Source organism: Gymnoscopelus braueri, assembly GCF_963280865.1.
Source record: "Gymnoscopelus braueri genome assembly, chromosome: 3".
NCBI classification, from domain to species: domain Eukaryota; kingdom Metazoa; phylum Chordata; class Actinopteri; order Myctophiformes; family Myctophidae; genus Gymnoscopelus; species Gymnoscopelus braueri.
The window spans coordinates 40,535,824-40,555,839 of NC_137612.1; the positions used below are offsets into that span (position 1 = coordinate 40,535,824).

The 20,016-nt window shown below is 40.7% G+C and overlaps 3 protein-coding genes across 3 annotated transcripts; 2 read left to right on the plus strand and 1 right to left on the minus strand.

Moving 5' to 3' along the window:
* Positions 1 to 2,070: 2,070 nt before the first annotated feature.
* On the plus strand, positions 2,071 to 18,843 carry LOC308081923 (BOS complex subunit NCLN; the record flags this gene model as incomplete). Its single annotated transcript, XM_080423539.1, has 15 exons — positions 2,071 to 2,209; positions 9,802 to 9,992; positions 10,458 to 10,602; positions 12,107 to 12,204; positions 13,579 to 13,656; positions 13,801 to 13,904; positions 14,438 to 14,526; positions 14,714 to 14,853; positions 15,293 to 15,471; positions 16,098 to 16,185; positions 16,384 to 16,422; positions 17,113 to 17,285; positions 18,216 to 18,269; positions 18,566 to 18,644; positions 18,787 to 18,843. 15 exons carry the CDS (start codon positions 2,071 to 2,073, stop codon positions 18,841 to 18,843), a joined length of 1,653 nt encoding a protein of 550 aa, XP_080279665.1.
* LOC308081722 (dolichyl-diphosphooligosaccharide--protein glycosyltransferase subunit DAD1-like) lies at positions 3,262 to 3,603 on the plus strand (the record flags this gene model as incomplete). The annotated part of the gene is made up of 1 exon (XM_080423340.1): positions 3,262 to 3,603. One exon carries the CDS (start codon positions 3,262 to 3,264, stop codon positions 3,601 to 3,603), a length of 342 nt encoding a protein of 113 aa, XP_080279466.1.
* On the minus strand, positions 4,601 to 8,182 carry LOC308082919 (E3 ubiquitin-protein ligase TRIM47-like; the record flags this gene model as incomplete). The annotated part of the gene is made up of 3 exons (XM_080425000.1): positions 8,103 to 8,182; positions 6,332 to 7,671; positions 4,601 to 4,610 (listed from the first exon to the last, which is right to left on the minus strand). Exons 2-3 carry the CDS (start codon positions 7,660 to 7,662, stop codon positions 4,601 to 4,603), a joined length of 1,341 nt encoding a protein of 446 aa, XP_080281126.1. The 5' UTR covers positions 7,663 to 7,671; positions 8,103 to 8,182.
* Positions 18,844 to 20,016: the final 1,173 nt, after the last annotated feature.

Genomic DNA, 20,016 nt, shown 5'->3' on the forward strand with positions numbered 1-20,016 from the left:
GATTGTGGAACCGATGTAAACTAGCTCCATTTAGTATTTAACAATATTAATGTTCTGTGTAATGTAACATAAAAAAAATAAATCCGATATCTGAAGTTGGCAATTGTCTATATTTTCATTTGTGTTTGTGTATGCAGTGTTTCATGTTGAAATCATATCTTGCATGTTGTAGTACAATAGTAGTTACTAAAGTCTTTCTCAAGCCCTCCTTGGGCTGCTATCGATTAGTTACTTAGCAATTAATCTATTGTTTACTTTTTAGATTAATCAAATAATCGATTAAGCACTTAAGCATTATTTTATACTTGGCCTCACAACGGTGTCATGCTAAAATAGTGAAAATAGCAGCACATTTTTTTTGTACTTTTCGCTATATTGACATGAATCAATTATTAATTGATTATTTTATAATTTATTATTATTATTGATTATGTTGTATAATTAAATTGATTTGTTTGATTAACTGTCGCACCCCTTAATCAGCTCTTCAGCCTGATGCTGTTTCTTTTTTTTGGACTGAAGATTACCTACTGATGTGTGTGTGTGTGTGTGTGTGTGTGTGTGTGTGTGTGTGTGTGTGTGTGTGTGTGTGTGTGTGTGTGTGTGTGTGTGTGTGTGTGTGTGTGTGTGTGTGTGTGTGTGTGTGTGTGTGTGTGTGTGTGTGTGTGTGTGTGTGTGTGTGTGTGTGCGCGCCATGATTTTGTGAATGTAAGTTTACTGCACCTATACTATTTGTGTCATCCTTGTATGCTCCTTTATGTGAACATACATAAATTGTGTGTGTGTGTGTGTGTGTGTGTGGGGGGGGGGGGAGGGGAGTGGGGGCTGAATAAGATGGAGGGATTGGGGGAATAGGTTTAGTAGAGTTGATCCCTTGGGAGCAGATGGCGAGCGGTTTGCTTACCTAGAGAGAGACGTGGTGGATCCCAGGAGCTACAGTTAGTTGGTGTGCACGCTGTTGTCACAGGAGGTGAGGAGACCCATGATACCGCCAGAGAGACGGGTAAGCACTTTATTTATGAATGCTCTAATAAACAAAGCAGTGGGTTCCCAACCTCTTCTGGATCAGGGCCCACTTAGAAATCACGAAAGCGTTCGCTGCCCAGTGCCCACCTATCTGACCACTTAACACCGAATGGCTGCCCGGCCATGTGCCCCAGGCAGCACACAGGCTGGGAATCTGCGGGCAAGTGATTGTGAATTTATGGTTTGAGTTAAAATAATAGCCCAGTCAATTTTTAAGGCTGTGGCACTGTCTGTCACATTTTATTTTATTTTATTTTATTTTATTCTATTCTGAGCATTCCAATGTGATTATAGCAATCTATATACTATAATGAAATGAACTTAAAACATAAATGATGCACCCTATTGATGGCATAGTGGGTATAATCTGCCTCTGAAACCCCATGTACCCCTGCTGGCCTACTGTACTGCAAACTGCACCCCACCAGAACCACTTGTACTGTACTCAATCTGAGTGAACAAGGTAGTGGACTGCCTGCTTTAAAAAACTAAAGCACCAGAAAATATAGGCATCTTACTGTAGCATATGGTCTCTGTCGGGCAGAAACCAACTATCTCCATTTTTCAATATATTGAACCTATGAAAAGTATTAAAAAGCGCTTCTGACTAAACCTCCTAACTCCATTGGATCCTCAAACTGACGTTCAAACCACCTAACTCCAATTCAGGTTTTTTTCTGTCCGACTTCTTCTAATCAATGATGGGCAAAACAACTATCTCCACGTTAATAGTCAAAAACCTCCTAACTCCACTTGAGATGGATTTGGGTAAAGTGGTGATAATATAAGGACATATTCAAGTATCTGACAATGTAAAGTCACCATACCAACTTTGATGAGGCAGTATTGTTCAAGACGTGTTTTCTTTTTTAATTTCCTGAAAAGTTAATATTTTGGACATAGTTGGATTCTGCCCGACAGCAGAGACATACTGTATACCTGAATGTGACACGTTGGGGCTTTTATTTTGCACAACTTGCTGAACTTAATGCTCCTCTTCTAGACCGAGGTTGAGACAGAACCCGCGTGGGACAAGGTGTGGTCATGTCGATGAGAATGGCCGTGCTGCTGCTGCTGCTGCTGTGTGCTGGGTCCCTGCATGCGTCCGCCCTGCCAGCGGTCTCCTCCTATGAGTTCACTGCCTACAGGATGCAGCACTACGACCTGGGGCTGCAAAAACATGGTAGGCTCACTGTGAGGAATACACATGAAGTCTAACTCACTGTGGATAGCAGTGGTTCTCAAAGTGGGGTCCAGGGTCAAGTACATAGCCAACTCAGGTCCAATTTGTGACAAGTGTGTCACACTTGTCACAAAGTGTGACAAGACTTGTCCCCTGTCTGAGGGGAGTATCTCCTGAGGCCCCTCCCCTTGCAAGAGAAGAGCGTTTATTTGATTACATTTTAATTTTATTTTTGCGGAATCCACACAAAGGACAATAACAGTCATTCCCCTCCAAGAGTAGCATTACACATCGATTACCACCCCTCCTCTCACCAAAACTTTTAACACACTTTACTGGGCTGTCAATGTGTGTACTACTGTATTTTGAATGATTTTACAGTAACTTCTGATAGTTCTAAACTAGTGAAAGCAGGAGACCTGGTTCTGCCAGACCCCTAGTTGTTCTAACGACATTATGATGTCATGTGATGATGACATCATTACGTGGAATTCTTGGCAAAAACTGTGGTTGAAAAAACTGTGGTTGAAATCTGAATGGCTGGGTAGGAAAAGAGGGACAGACCGACCGACCGACAAAGCCTCATGTAGGCCGACCCCCTGGGTCTGGCAAAAAAAAGTCATGGTGCTACTTACTTTCCAAATATGGACGTGCTCCACAGCCATGCCCAAATACGGATATCTACTGTAAATATGATTTACAGCAACATCACGCCTACATCACCATATCATTGTATAAAAGAAACCGGACAATTAGCTTAACAGACTTCCAACCAACTAATCTGCCGAGGATTACCCTTTCAGGATACCACTTCATTGACATTCACAGACACAATAGCAACAGTCTAATCTGTATCCGTTACTGCATTCTTTTGCTGCACAAACTCACCCAATCTTTGATAAGTGTCCACACCTGTTGACACGTTCTATCTGTCGCACTAAACCTTTCCGCCTGGACACATCATTCATTCTGAGGAAGAAACTGACCCGGTGCAAGACGTAGCATAGGATCTTTTATCGAATTGGAGAGCATAATAATCTGAAACAGAAACCATGTCCAAAGCAGTGACATCGTTGATTTCTCGCGTCTCAGAGCAATACGCCGCCACCACGCCTCAGAAGCTGAAGGTATTGGACGCGTACCTGCTGTACATCCTGTTGACCGGAGCGCTGCAGTTCCTGTACTGTCTGCTCGTTGGGACCTTCCCCTTCAACAGCTTCCTGTCTGGCTTCATCTCCTGTGTGGGATGCTTCATTCTCGCTGTGTGTCTTCGTATTCAAATCAATCCACAGAACAAAACAGAGTTCCAGTCCATCTCCCCACAAAGAGCTTTTGCCGACTTCCTGGTCGCTCACACAGTCCTCCATCTTGCTGTGATGAACTTCATTGGTTGAAACATTGCAACCCCACAAATGAAATTAACCCATATTGGGGCGGCAGTGGCTCAGGAGGTAGAGCGGCCGCATGGGAAAACGGAAGATTCCCGGGTCGATCCCCAGCTCCCCCTGACATACTGTAGTGTCGAAGTGTTGGCCAGCCTTGTGATATCTCCATATATGGGCATGGTTTTTGACGTATGATGCCATAAATGGTCATGGTTTTGGAAATTAAAGTTTTCCAAAATAGGAAGCGCTTGTGAAAGAATGTGGGAGTCATTCTTTGGCCTACTGCTGGTGTGCAGTGCTGAAAGTCCTGATTAGTTCCAGACAAACACACAGACCAGACAAGACTGACCGGCATGCCCCCTCCCCTCCTGTGAGTGTGAGTGAGTGAGTGGACGGACGGACGGACGGACGGACGGCAGGCAGGCAGAGAGACAGAGAGACAGAGAGACAGGCAGGCAGAGACAGAGTCATGGCATGGCATGGCATGGCATCACACATCTGCACAAAGCTGTGCCTGCCTAGCGTTTGAACATAATATAAAATAAATAATAAATATGAAAGGATTTGGAAAACATTTAAACAAATAGAGACGACTGGGCAAAGCCCCAAGAGCGAAGCGCCGTCAAATGCAGCATCAGAATATTTTTATTTTATTTTATTAGTATTTTTTCATTAAAAAAATAATTATATAAAACACAAATGAAAAATGGAATTGAAAAAAATATATAGCCCCCTCACGCTTTAGACAATATCAGTCACCAGAACCAGCTATCAAATGAATATCAAATAATATATTGAACCAAGCAACTTAAAAACTGTATGGGGTGCTCACAAAAGCCAGAGTAGACGTTTGAATATCCCTTTAAATAATAGAAGCAAATATTTAATATTTAAAAGCATAATTTGGGGTATTTATGCTCAAACAATCACTTGAGTCATATAGAGCTTTATTTTTTTTAATTTTTTTTTTTTACATTTTTATTGATTTCAGTAGAAAGTGTAGACTCTACACCTTCCTGTTTGTAGAGGGACAGAGAACAAAGGGCAGAGAATGGAGAGACATGTGAGCCAAGACAGGAGTTGAGCAACCCAGGCACACCAATATTCAAAGATTCTATTTTGATTGATTGATTGATTGATTGATTGATTGATTGATTTTATTGAATACTTTATTAGACAGAAATGCAAACAGCACGGGTACAGTCATACATTTAGGCTAAATGGATAACACAAAAAAGTCCTGAGGACTTGTTTCCATTGTGGTCCTATGTAATCAATTCATCAACGTAGGTAGTTTATAGCTTGTTATTGTTGTGATCTTTACATGGCCACTGAATTATTTTCTAAGGTGTACAGTACACACTACGCTTTCTTCTACAAATGGATCGGCTCGCAACCCATGTTTGTGCTCCATACAAAACCTTATTTCTTGTACCACAATGAATACATTGAATGCCCCTGCATTCAACATTTGTACCTGAGTAAAAGTACAAAAGTATTGGCATCAAAATATACTTAAAGTACCAAAGTAAAACGTTCTTCAAAATGTGTTAAATGTTTTTAAAATAGCAGATCTTCAAGCTCACAACATGTCGCAATGCAACGTGTGTGAGCTTGTAGATAAGCTATTTTTGAATAGACATACAGTGTATAAAATAGGGCTTGGTTGATCAATCCATTAAAACCAGGAAAGCATCTGTGTCATTTTAGATTTTAGCGTTGGCTATTCAAAAATAGCAGATCTACAAACGCACAGCGCATCACTTTGTGCTGCGCTGCGAGCTTATACATCCATTTTTTTTTAGATATCACTTACCTACCTTTTAAGAGAATAATATATTATATATATATATATATATATATATATATATATATATATATATATATATATATATATATGTATATATGTTACAGGGACATTGGAGAACCAGGGAGATTGAAGAAGGAGCGCTTGTTTTCAGGCAATTCTGTAAAACCAACGCTAGAGGGCAATGCAAGCCAGACTAGAGGGAGGGTGTGTGTGTGTGTGTGTTTGTGTGTGTGCGTACGCGTGCACGTTTGTGCGCACGCACACGCACACGCATGCACACACATGCGCACGCATGCACACACATGCGCGCGCGCATGCACGCGCCCGCGCACACACGCATTGTTTTAGTTTCTCCCTGACACACACACACACACACACACACACACACACACACACACACACACACACACACACACACACACACACACACACAGAGAAAAGGACGCACAGACACAAAAGGATAACAGAAAAAAGTCCTGAGGAATTGTTTCCATTGTGGTCCTATGTATTTAATTCATCAACGTAGGTAGTTTATAGCTTTTTATTGTTGTGATCTTTATATGGCCACTGAATTATTTTCTAGGGTGTACTGTACACACTACACCCTTTTCCTCTACAAATGGATCGGCTCGCAACTCATGTTTGTGCTCTACAAAACCTTATTTCTTGTACCACAATGAATACATTGAGGTCCTATGTATTCTGAACCTTTCCATACATATATATATATTTGACATATATATATTTGACATATATATTTAAATGAAAACTATTTATAATGAAAACTAATGATAGCCATAGCCAAGGGTCAGAAGTTTTAAGTATGGATAGAGTTTCTCAGTGAAGGTGCAGCCAGTGAAAGAGTAGAGATGAACTCTGGCCTCCACATCATAAAAGAAGACCAGACCCTCCTCATAATCCACAAACACTCCCACCATCTGGACCACATCTCTTACGCGGAGGAGGACAGAAGGGCCGGCAAGAGCCTTGTAAGCCTTGACCCCCCTAAACCCTATAGTCCAGTGACCGTTGTTGGGGTTCCGTTTCATGGTCCTCCGGTCGACAGACTCTATGGCCACTCCTAAATACCAGTCATCAAACTTTTTAACCTGAACCTCATAGTAAAACCTTCCAGAGGAGAAGCTTTTATTTCCTAAGACAGAAAGAGATGTCAGAGTTACGTCCACTGCATACTGCCGGATACTCCTCAGCTCAGCAACACACAGCCTCTCCATCTCTTGACTGAGTGTCTTCTCCAGCTGAGCCACAGCTGTCCTCACAGTCCCCACATATGAAGACTGATGGACATTGACCTTTGTCCAGTCCTTGATTGGCGGAGGAGTGTTGATGGATATGAAGTTCTGGAGGAGGTGGAGGTGGTCTTCAGTGTGTGAGAGCTTCTTCAGCTCAGAGCTTCTCCTCTTTAACTCTGTGATTTCCTTTTCCAGCTCTTTAATGAAGCCTTCAGCCTGTTTCAGTGTTGTTTTCTTCTTCTCTTCAATCACATCAATGAGCTCAGCCTGGCTTCTCTCAACACAGTTCATCAGAGCAGTAAAGACCTGCACACTGTCTGCTATCTCTCTATCTGCATCTTTCTTGCTGAGCTCTGCAGACTGGTTAACCTCCTGAATTTTCTTTTGTCTCTGCTGGATCATCTGCTGAACTTCAGCCTTCTGTCCTTCACATTCTTCTTCCAAAGATACAATTTGATGTAACTTGTGCTCTGACTCAGTGCAGAACTTACAAACACACATATGGTCAGTCTTACAGAACAGCTCCAGAGGCCTGTCATGTTTCTTACACATACAGTCTTCCAGGTTCTTTACAGGGTTGATAAGTTTGTGTCGTTTTAATTGTGTGAGTCTCTGGTGAGGCTCCAGGTGAGTCTCACAGTAGGAGATCAGACACACCAGGCAGGACTTCAGGGCTTTGAGTTTGGTCTCAGTACAGATGTCACAGGAGACTTCATCTGGTTTAGCAAGTTCTTGATTTGCGTTGGATGTTTGTGTTAACTGTTTTGACTTCCTGAAATGATCAGCCATCTCAGAGAGGACTTTATTAATAGAGAACTTCGGTCTCTGGTAGAAGGTTTCTTTACATAGTGGACATTGACACACATCACTAGTGTCCCAATAATGTGTGATACAGGTTTTGCAGTAGTTGTGTCCACATGGGGTGGTGATTGGATTAGTGAACACATCCAGACAGATAGAACACAGGAACTGCTCTTCAGACAGGAGACTGCCAGCGGATGCCATTTCTACACACTGAGAATAAAAGTGAAAAGATAAAAATGAAAATGTTGTTCTTGAATGCTACTTCTCACAGCTTAGTTATGAATCTGGCCATAAATCCTTGAAAATAATTACAGGCAAACCCTGTTTGATGGTGATTGTCACACGATTCACAAGACCACTTTGTCCCAGTCGGGTTGAAACCTCATATGTCCAAAACTGTCACTTTTCAGGATTAAAATTCAAAAGTAGCAAACGTATAGCATATTGTGGATCTGCTACTTTTGATACTTTTGTGTGACGCTGTAGTATGGTCAAGTAGGGTATTCATTTACGAAAAACACGGTGTTCGAGATTAGCTGTTCACAGACACACGGACAGGGGTGAAAACATACAGTAGTTTTCACCTCCCGGCCGTTCCATCCTGGCAAAGACAATCATTATCTATCTATATCAGTACTCACCTGTGTTTAAGTTCTCTGTGTTTGTGCAAGTGACGTGTTGAAAGGATGTTTTGTAGAGAGTGCGTACGCTGCCACCAAACTACTTCCACTGATTAACTTTCATTTCACTAGATCTGTGTCACTGAGAAACTCCTCCTTGTACTGTAGCTGTTAACCCTTGACTGCCTCCTCCACTCTTCTCTGTCCCTCATTCACATTCACCCACTTCTCGCTTCTCCACTCACTCATCCTCCTGATCTACACCATTTCCACCATTCATGTGAGAGGAAGAAAATAATACCTTTTCATTATCTCCGCCATGCCAGATAAAGAAGGTCGAAGATTATGTTTTCGCCCCAGTCCGTACGTCTTTCTGTCTTTACACGCACACTCCCAGTAGGCCAAGGAAGAACTGCTACCCTAAAAATACTATAACAGGCCACTTCACTTTTTGCCTATAACTCTTAAACCGTAGGTCATACAGTTTTCCCCCTGGATTCCTTGGCTCATGACACAACTCCACATATAGGACCCACTGCAGTGCTCCACCTGTTTTTGCCCGACAAGATTTTCTGACATTTTGTAAATGTAATGCACATTGTAAGGTTCTTTGGATAAAGGCACTATATAAATGCACCGTTTACCATTTTGAAATCCAATAGATTGCACTGTTCCATTTCCTTCTTCACTCACAAATCGGAAGGAAGCGTACCACAACTTCTATTGCACATTGACCACGTTCCACCCACAGTGAACAACAGCACATTGCATACTGGTGCATTGTCAGTTACTTACTACTCACTGCCAGTTGAATCTTGCCCAGCCTTCTCACCAATAAAACAATCAACAAACGTTTATTTCATTTTGATTGTATAATTATCAAGATCAAGAGAATGGGTGATATTCGTGGAGCTAAGAAAGAAACAAAGAAAGAAAGAAAGAAAGAAAGAAAGATGAAAGACATATCCCGGTAAACAAATACATGATTCCCTGTATCCCCTTTCATGCTCAGGAACCCCACCTATATTGCCCGGTTGGTAGATCCGACCCTGGGCCCATAAGGTCAGGGACCTACAGTATCTCTCGCTCCTGACTTTCTGTAGCGTGAAGCGGCTTGATGTACAAGTACATCCCCCAGCCATGATGTACACGTATAGGCCTACACCCCCTGGACATGATGCTAGTACGTCACAGACTGACCGGCGACCGCAGTAAAGACTTTGGTTACTCATGTTACTTACCTGCGTAAGCTGGTTACGTCAAAACATTAGGTTACTTAAAAAATAACAGGGCCGAGCTCCAAAAGTGGTATACGTTGTATGGCACAGTTTTTTACTGATACTATGACAGAGGTGTCTGACTATGTGGAACGCTCCAGAGAATTGTCCATGTCTGGCTAATGGCTATGCTAACTAGTTAGCAAAAGAGCTGGCTCGGTTAGCAGTGTAACGTCACACGTACTCATTTGCACAATTTTCCAAAGATGGCTGCCCTGGGTGATTTGAGTTATACACTTCAAATGTCTTTTCATCAAAAATATATTTTGATTTACAGTATTTAGGGAGTATTTGAGACATAATGTATCACAACTTTTGCAAGATAAATTTGCTGGTGCTCATACTTTGATTCTGGACACCTTTCTGTGCAAAGACATTAATATACTTCTTGAAGGCCTGTTCAAATGTTGAACTTCACCGTCTGTGTGTTTTTGTCCTTGGAGGCTGTCGGGGAGCCATCGTGGTGGCGGAGGCGCGCTCGTCAGATGAGCCGGTCCTGACGCGACGCTGCGTCGTCATGAAGGTGGCAGATTTCACCACAGAGAAATACCTGGAGTCACAGAGACAGAACGCCGCCGCCATACTGCTCCTGATGCCACGGAACATCTCCTCCGTCCCACTGGACATCGTACAGGTACGTAACAAGTACAACTGTACATCTTAGGGCTGGGTGATGTGACTTCAAATCAATATCATGATTATTTCAAACATTTACCTTGATTAAATGATTATTTAAGAAAGGAAAACAAATAGTGAAAATAGCACATCTTCAAAAGTCTACAGATCTGCTACTTCTGATGCTTTGGTGTGACGCTGTAGTATGATCAAGTAGGGCATTCATTTACGAAAAAACACATAAAGTAAGAATTTGGAGATAAGAGACGATATATCTTTTGATTTGACTTTCGACCGGTTTCTATCCTGTTCTCTTTTCTCTCCTGCTCTTACTCCATCTCTATCCTCTCTCCTCCTCTCACAAAAACTACAAATGGTGGAGCACTCATGCAAATATTTTGTTTTTCCTCCCCCACTCACTTCTTTACACCTGTAAACCTGCGATGTGACAATAACGTCGTCTCTGATTCTTCCCCCCATGCAGTCCTTCATGGAGAGTGAGAGCGAGGCCTTGCTGGAGGAGACCCGGATGCCCGTCTACGTGGCTCCAGAGGATGAGCAGCTGCTCTGCATGTACGAGGAGGTCAAACAGGCTGCAGCCGCACGCACCTCCTCCATACTGGTCAGAGGTGAGAGGACAACCTCATGGAGGGAGGGATGGATGGATTAATTCAGTGTTTTTTACAAGATTAACCCTTCCATTGTGTTAGGGTCTTTTTTGACCCGTTTTCAAGTTTGAATAAGTAAAAAGTACCCTTTACATTTCTTTATTGGAACGAGGCTTCATGATATCCTCAGAAATAGCCATTTTAACGCAACAAAATTATTTATCATCATTTTAATTAATTCTGATGGTCTCAAAAAAAAAAGTGACACTTGTGGTGTCAGGGTCCGAAATGACCCGGCAAAGAAGTGTGGCTCAATTCCCCCCCAAATTGTCAATATTCAATGTTTACATGTTTGAGAGTGAGAGAGACTTGTCCTCAATTAGCATTTGCTATCAGGAGTAAAATAAAGTTTGAAAAATAAATGACTTTTTATCTTCTATGGTATACGGGTCATTTCGGACCCTAACACCACTAGTGTCACTATTTTTAATAATTTTAACATTTTTTAAAGTTAAAAAACGAAAACAAGTATTTTTTTAATTTATTTTTTTTGGAAGTGTGTTCTAATTATTATTCTTAATTATTATATTATAGCTAGATAACATCATTATCCATTGCCTTCATTATAGGAAATTTAATGAGTGAATTATTACATTTTTATAATAGAAAACGAGATATATTGAAAGATGAAACCCTAGCCCTAACCCAACATAATATTTTAAAAAGTGTTTACATGGATATGAATGCATTACAAGTCAGCTATGAGGTGGGAGAAAATAAAAATGAAAATACTTATTTTTTGAGTATTTTCGGCTGTTTTAAATCACGGGTCAAAAATGACCCGCTAACACCACAAGTGGATGCAGTTTTCTAACACAATGCAAGGGTTAAAGACCATTAGAATGGATCAAACTAGCAATAAAATAAATCGTTGCTGTCGAGCACTTTTTGTGTTTTTTTTGTAAATCTATGCCCGACTTGATCACACTACAGTGTCACAAAAGCATCAAAAGTAGCAGATCTGCAAGGTCGAAATGCGTCGCTTTGCGTTTTGAGCTTGTAGATCTGCTACTTTTGATGCTTTTGAATGTGAATCCTGAAAAGTAACAGTTTTGGACATATGAGGTTTCCACCCGACAGAGACAAAATAAATGTTCTATTGCTTATCGTGTAAATTGATGTTCAGAAGCATCGCAAACTCTTTGTAGATTTTCAAGTGAGCCATATGACCCAGAAAAGGTTGGGAACCTCTGGTGCAGAAGATACAGCACTATGATGATAGCATGAATTGAACTGGCAGAAGAATGCATCTAAAGAGTAGTGGGCGACAACAAGATGGTGACACTAATAACTTGTACTGTATGTTCTCTTTTCTCTCTTCTCGGCGGTCTCTTGCTGTGTTCCTGTGTTCCTGTGTTCCTGTGTGTGTGTGTGTGTGTGTGTGTGTGTGTGTGTGTGTGTGTGTGTGTGTGTGTGTGTGTGTGTGTGTGTGTGTGTGTGTGTGTGTGTGTGTGTGTGTTGGCAGTTCTTCGCAGTATGGTCACATCGACGTCCTTCCAGATCTTGGTGAACAACAACAGTCCTATTAAAGCCATCACCGACAACACACTGGTCACTCTGGAGGTGAGCGTGAAACCCTTAACACGTGAATGCTTCATTCAGTTATGCTTTAGTCCAGTGGTTCTCAAAGTGGGAAGCATACATTAGGCTTTTTGTCAGATAAATGAAAATGGTGAAGGTGAACAGGGTTTGAATTGAGTTTATTGAGGTTTAAGTGAAATTATGATGAGGTCAGCTTAAACTTGATTATCCCAAATAGAGAAATGCAATGGAGAGAGTAAACAAAGTAATAAAAATAAGTACAGTACATGAAGCTAAAATAGCACCCCCCCAACACACACACGCACAAGCACACGCACACGCACACGCACACGCACACACACACACACACAGAGAGAGAACCAAATCCAAACAGGATTTATTGTAAAAAGGCTAATATAAAGGCTAATATACAGCATTATACCAGATGGAAGTGTATTGCACATGGCCCATAAGCGGTTGTTTTCTTCATTGTTCAAGTACTATAAGCTTGTTAATTTAATAACCTTATCGCTGTAGGTACAAAATACACGTTCATCTCAGTCATTTTTCATTGCATGGTCCTTGGAAGCAGTCGTGTGAAAAGGTTGAGCACAGTCGCTGAGGATTTGCTTACTGCCCTTTTCTGAATGAGGTCTTTACTCAGCGGTTTAAACAGCAGTTTTCTTATTTCTTATTAAACAGGGAGCACCCAGCAAACACTCCAATTAATTAAATTTGGTAAGGAACATGAGCCTCGCTTCATATCTACGGTGGAGAGGAATGAGGAAATGTAATATTTGTCCACAAGATAGGTCAAGGACAAGGTCTCACACACAAGAGATTGAAAGAGTGCAAGAGGAAATGAAGGCTTTGTCGCAAGAGAGGTCAAGTTTGCACACAATAGGGATTGAAACAGTGAGGTATGAGTCACTTGTGATCTAAAGTTGCATTCAGACTTTAGACACAATAAATATATCGCTTTAAATAATCGTTTAATTCATCATTTTAAATAATCGCTTTTGCCAGATTTTGCGAGAGAAATAAGCAACATGGTTAAACAACCCCAAAAGAAGTGACCTAGGCCAAGAGCACACAATAAACCTATATACATCGACTATTTGAAAATAGTTGATCTACAAGCTCACAACGCATGGCGATGCGACGCGTTGTGAGCTTGTAGATCTGCTATTTTCCAAAGAATTTGGAATATCTTATTTATCTTATTTTCAGATCAGGGGCCGCGGACAAATACATAATAATTTTGAGGTCCTTCACATGAAAATGTTTGGAACCACCCAACTAAGCAACTACACAGAAGCCCCAAAAAACGCAACCCACAACACTGTATTATGACTAGTGTGTTTTGCTAAAGCTACAATCTCAGACTCATTGTAGCTTGATTGGCGGGGGTTTCAGGGAGTGCTGATTGGAGCAGGGGAGGACCCGCCTACAATCGTCATCACTGCCCACTATGACTCCTTTGGACTGACCCCGGTGAGTCCTTCTTTCTGCCATTCTATACATCTAGCAGCCACTAGTTTCTGTAGTGGATCTGACCACATTGCCTTATTGGAGCACTTGACCCATCTTCAACCTAACTTCATATAATTGGTCACTAATGCTCATTATGTTTCACAGTGGTTGTCCCATGGAGCAGACTCTAATGGCAGCGGGGTCACCATCCTGCTAGAGCTGGCACGCCTCTTCCAGAAACTCTACAGCAGCTCCAGCACCAGACCACCGTGAGTTACAGGAACCTTTTGACATCATGTGTCATTTGCTTGATGGTTTCGTCCCAAACGACTATCAGTAGTACGACTTCTTTGGCATGTAAATGGTAAATGTTGCATTTATATAGTGCCTTTATACAAAGCATTTTACTAAGTGCATCACTTTCACCTATTCACACACACCGATGGCCTAGGAAATAATGCAAGGCCCCTACGAGCTCACCAGGAGCAGTTAGGGGTTCAGTGTTTTGCTCAAGGACACTTCAAGACTAACCCAGGGGGGGCCGGGGATCGAACCGGGAACCTTCCAATTCCCAAGCGGCATTGCCGTCCCCTGCATGTGTGGTGCCAGTGTGGTGCCAGTGTAACTTGAGCCACCAACCCTGGCAATGTTAAAGCCAGCAGGCTCTGCCCTTTGAGCCGTACAAGGCCGCAGCCTGTTCAGGTGGAAACGTACAGAAATGTAATATATGCAAGCTTTGTGTGTGGAGCGGTGAATCACTATTTGAGCGTTCCGTCATACAGATGTGTTATTTGTGTTTTAGTTATCACCTGATGTTCTCCCTCACTGGAGGAGGCAAGTACAACTTCCTGGGGACCAAAAGATGGATTGAAGAGAATCTGGATCATGCAGGTGAAATTTCTCCACAAACTTAAGAGAAGACACTACAAATGTCCTTTGTTTTCCATGAAATACTACGGCTTTGGTGTTGTTGTGAGAGTATAGCTGGAATGTCTATACTGTGTTTAGTGCATGCAAATGTAGATTTGTTGCATTTTAACCGTTGCATTGTTGCCGTCCTTTTTTGCCATCCAAACAGAGTCCAGTTTGCTTCATGACAACGTGGCGTTGGTTTTGTGTTTGGACACTCTGGCCAATGGGGATGGGCTTTACATGCATGTGTCCCGCCCGCCTAGACCCGAGACACCCATGCACTCCTTCATTCAACAGCTGGAAGAGGTAAACGTTTCAGTCCACAGAGTTAAATGACCATACCGCTGGTCTGGCATGGTTGGCCCGTTGACTACAGTATACTTGACATTTCTGCAGAGAATATTCCAAAGCATAGTTTGTTGGATTTTTGAGGAACGTAGAAGTCATTGGATCCCATTCATTTCAGTCTAAAAACCAACTTGCTGGGACTTGAAGATAGGTAGGAATCAGTTAAGTTAATCACACCTTCACGTTTTTGTCAAAGTTGTGATCCGTTTTAGTACATTTTCAAATGGATAGTTCACCCCTAAAATGACTTTTTGTTCCCCCTATGAATTACTCACCCCATGAAGCATTGAATTCATTGAGATGTTTTTAGTTTTAGTTTTTCATTTGGGTGGGTCCTTGACCTGAAAAGGTTTGAGAACCAGCGCTTTAAGCTCATGCTGAAGCTTGTGTGTTGCAGGTGGTTTTGTCCAGATTTCCGTGGGTGAGGCTGGGAATGGTCCACAAGAAGATCAACCTGGTGGAGTCCACAGTGGCGTGGGAGCACGAGCGCTACGGCCTGCGCAGGATCCCAGCATTCACTCTGTCCCACCTGGCAGACCCCAACGCCGAGCAGAGAGGGTCCATACTGGACACCATGTGGGTTCACTGAGTCACTTTATATTCATAGGCCTGGCACAGTTATTACATAATCGCCTGATCACAATTCTTTGAGATGATTGCAATTTTGTTTTTGCATAATCGTCAGAATCATTTTCATTCATCCGTATAAATGAATCTGTTGAAAAATGTCATACTCTACAGTGTCCAAAAAAATGTTTTAAATGTGGAAATAGCAGATCTACAAGCTCACAACACGTTGTGATGTGGCGTGTTGTGAGCTTGTAGATCAGCTATTTCCACTATTTTACTTTTTTTTTTAAATAAAATGATTAAATATGGCCTATTTTGGCCATAGTAGGCTACATTATTTGTTTTGAGTATTGATACCGGTCATTGTCAGTAATTTCTTCAAGTATATTTAAGTTATTTGTCATTATTGTGGAATTTTATTTTAAGAAGTTAAATGTTTATTTATACTGTATGTTCCAATGTTCAATGCAAAAAAAAACAAAAAACAATCGTTAATTGCAATTATTTGTATGACAATTAATCATCAAGTAAAATGTCATGATCATCATGACAACCCTACATATTTCATCCACACAACATTATGAGAGCAACTGCTTCTTGAGTGTTAACATGTGGATCATCCTCTCACACAGGTCTCAAGTGGACTTCAGGAAACTCAAGCGTAATGGCATTATTATAGCAGAATCCCTGGCCCGCTTTATGTACAACCTCTCTGACAAGGTATTTATATACACACACACACACACACACACACACACACACACACACACACACACACACACACACACACACACACACACACACACACACACACACACACACACACACACACACACACACTCACTGAATGTAAAACATAGGTTAATAGAATCCTATCAACAGAACACTGACTAATGCTTGCTGTTTTTTCCACCACAGGGTTCACCCAAAGACCTTCAGGTTTTCAAAGGCCATATGGTAAGATTCTCAGTTGTCTGCATGAGAGGGGGTGTGCTGACCTCTGGTGTTACTTTGATGGCATTGCAGTTCACATCTGTTCCTTAACCACTAAAACATCCCCATTCTGGGGGGAATAGGGATTGCGATGTGATGCATTGTGAGCTTGTAGATCGGCTAAAGACATTTAAGTGTACTCAACCAAGTAAAGGGTTTAGGTGTTACTGTCCGGCCTCATCAATGCTTTGTTTCACTTGGAACATTTTCAAGGATAGCATATAAGTGCTAACTCAGATTGGTGCTTAAATAAATACAATATTTAATCTTTAATAAAATAAATGTAGAAGAGGTAGGGAAGTTTGCGCTCTAAATTCAAGGCTTACTATAGGGCTGAAAACAGGTGCAAGAGGCCACCGTGAACAAAAAGAAGGGGCTCACACACTGAAAGATGAAAACTGAGGATCTTTAGATGCAAAAAATAGTAGGCTACACTTGCACTTTTTGCACTTTTGTAAGTAAAGAATTTTTTTTGCATCTAAAGAGCCTCAGTTTTCATCTTTCAGTGTGCGAGCCCCTTCTATTTGTTTAGGCCGGGGATCAAATGAATGTAGTACAGATAAATGAAACATGAATAAACATAGCCCAGGTTTTCAAGAGCAGAGGTCAACCACTAGTATCCACATCTTTATGCTTTGTTTTATATGGATGCAGGACTTCCAGGACAGTCGTCTGTCCAGTCTGATGTCCTTCCTGACGTCGGTGCCCCGTGCCGCCCAGCTGCTGGACAAGGAGCCCAGGCAGGTCGTTCTGGTCAACTCACTGGAGCAGGAGTTCAGACGCTACCTGAGACAAGTCCACAGACACACCTTCAAACAGGACAAGAGGTACTAGGAATGTATGCAGTGGAGGAAAGTAACTAAGTACATGTACCTCAAGTACAGTACTTCAGTACAATTTTGAGGATTCTTTTACTTTACTGGAGCATTTTAAGTTTTCTGTACTTTCACTTCTACTCCACTACTTCTTATCGGGAAATATTGTACTTTTTACTCCACTACAATTATTTGAAACCTTTAGTTACTTTGTAGATTTTGATTATTATTACAAAACCACTTAAGACCTATATACTTTGGCAATTTGAACTTGTAGATCTGCTATTTTCATTTTTTATAATTGTATACATTTTAAATATACATACATTTATACATAATACTTTTACTGTTGGTACTTTAAGTACATTTTCATGCCAATACTTTTGTGCTTTTACTCAAGTTTTCTGCCAATAACATTATTGTAAATATATACTAGAATATATTGATTATTTCACCAGCTGACATTGTGAGATCGAGGTTCAATTCCCGACCGATTCATACGGAAGATGATAAAAATGGTACCCAATGCCTCCCTGATTTGGATTTGATTTGACTTATTAATTTCTGGCGAGAAGGTAAAAAGAAAAGGTAAAGAGAAAATTTAAAAAGTACAAAAGTAATTTTTTTAAAGGCTTCATTTTAGCCTTTAAAATGTTGTACTTTTGTACTTTTTCAATTTTGCTGAGTGTAAAGCAGGTATGCAGGTAAGTAAATAGTTTTAGCTTCTAAAACAATGTACTTACCTGCATACCTGCTTTGCACTTGAGGATTGGATTGGGGGTAAGTAGGTATACCTGTGACATATAGCGTCATAGGTGGTGTACCTGTGCATCATGGCTGGAGGATGTACTTGTAAATGAAGTCGCCTCACGCCACAGAAACAGGAGATAGGTGGCTCGAGGCTACTGACTTACTTACTTAAACTGATTATTTCCCTTGCAGGGATCCTGATATGACATTTTTTGATCAGATGAACCAGCCATTGATGATGTATAGGTAAGGATGACTTTGAGCTTAAGTTCAGTAGTTTTTTGCCATTTCAACAGACTTGACAAGAATATGTCTTTGTTCACTTAGTTAACAACAACAAATAGTATAATACACTGTCATAAAACAACAAAATCAATACACAATAACATAATACAAATAATATAATATACAATATAGTGTACTTGTTACATTATCACAGCATGCAAAAAGAGGCTGATTTTAGGTACCTAATGGCATGGAGGGAATTTGATACTTTATGTAAATATGATTATTTGTTGAAAGTTTTATCTTTTTCTCATCAGAGTGAAGCCTGCAGCCTTCGATCTGTTCCTCGGTGGCTGTATTGCAGCTTACTTGGGCATTATTTATTATGCTATTCAGGTTGGTTTGCACACAATGCACTCAGTCTTATTGCCCAGAAGGATTCATTCACTTGTGTTCATAAAGCACAGATACCAAGGTTACACCAAAATGCATGAACCGGCCTGTTTTGCTTATGATTTTCTTTTCTTTTCTTTCACAGAATTTTGGCTTTCTGTATACTAAACTCAAAGCAGCAGTGAAGGCCAAGCACCAGTGAATGGACGTGACATTGGATTACAAATGGATACATGAACACCAGTAGTGTAAAGTAACTAAAGTACATTTACTCAAGTATTGTACTTAAGTATACTTTTGAGATGTTTTTACTTTAGTGGAGCATTTCCCATTTTCAATTATTTTATTTCTACTCCACAACTATCTCAGTGGCAAATATTGTACTTTTACTCCACTACAATTATTTGAAAACTTTAGTTACTAGTTACTTTGTAGATTTTGATCATTATTACAAAACATACACTACCCACTTCAGCCTGTATGCATTTCGACCATTTGAAAATAGTCGATCTACAAGCTCACAATGCGTCACAATGTGACTCATTGTGAGCTTGTAGATCGGCTATTTTCAAAAGAGTTTTATACATTTTCTACATTTGAAAACATGTTAAATGGGACATTCTGCATAATGAGTAGGATACTTTTGGTACTTTAAGTACATTTTGATACCAAAACGTTTCTATTTCTACATTGCAGTATTGTAAAATAAGTAAATAATAAAATAAGTAAAAAGTGCGAGTACTTTTCCCACCACTGACGAACACTTACTGTAGCTCTGACATGAGATGCCCAGAAATATTCCACTGCTCCATATGTTGAGCCGGATACAGGAAGAGTGGGCACCTGAGACGTCTGGGCACCTCAATGTGAATTTTCTTTTCTATTCCAAATGTGAAAAAGTAAGTATGCTTTGGAGAATGGTTTGAAATAATGTATAATAAAGTATACATGATTTGAACATGGCACAGCACATCATTATCAGACCTAAATGTACCCATCAACTTCTTGTTTATGCACATAATGACTGGATATCCACGTTTTGTAGCAACTTGTATCAATTGTTGAAATTATTTGGCCTTAAATGTCAAATGTTCAAGCATGTTCAAATCATGTACACTTTGGCTTATTTTAGACCATTTCTCAAAGCATACATTTATTCTTTATTTCTTTACATTTTGGGGAAAAAAATGCCAATTTAACATTGAGGTGCCCAGACTTCTCAGGTGCCCACTCCTCCAGTTACCGTTGAGCCAACCTTGAAATCAATACAATCTAAATCTGAACGCTCAATACATTGTGGAGCAAAGACAACATGTCCCTTTTGTACATCTGCAATGAAATCTTGTTTAGTAAGTAGTCTGTGTTGCATCATTTG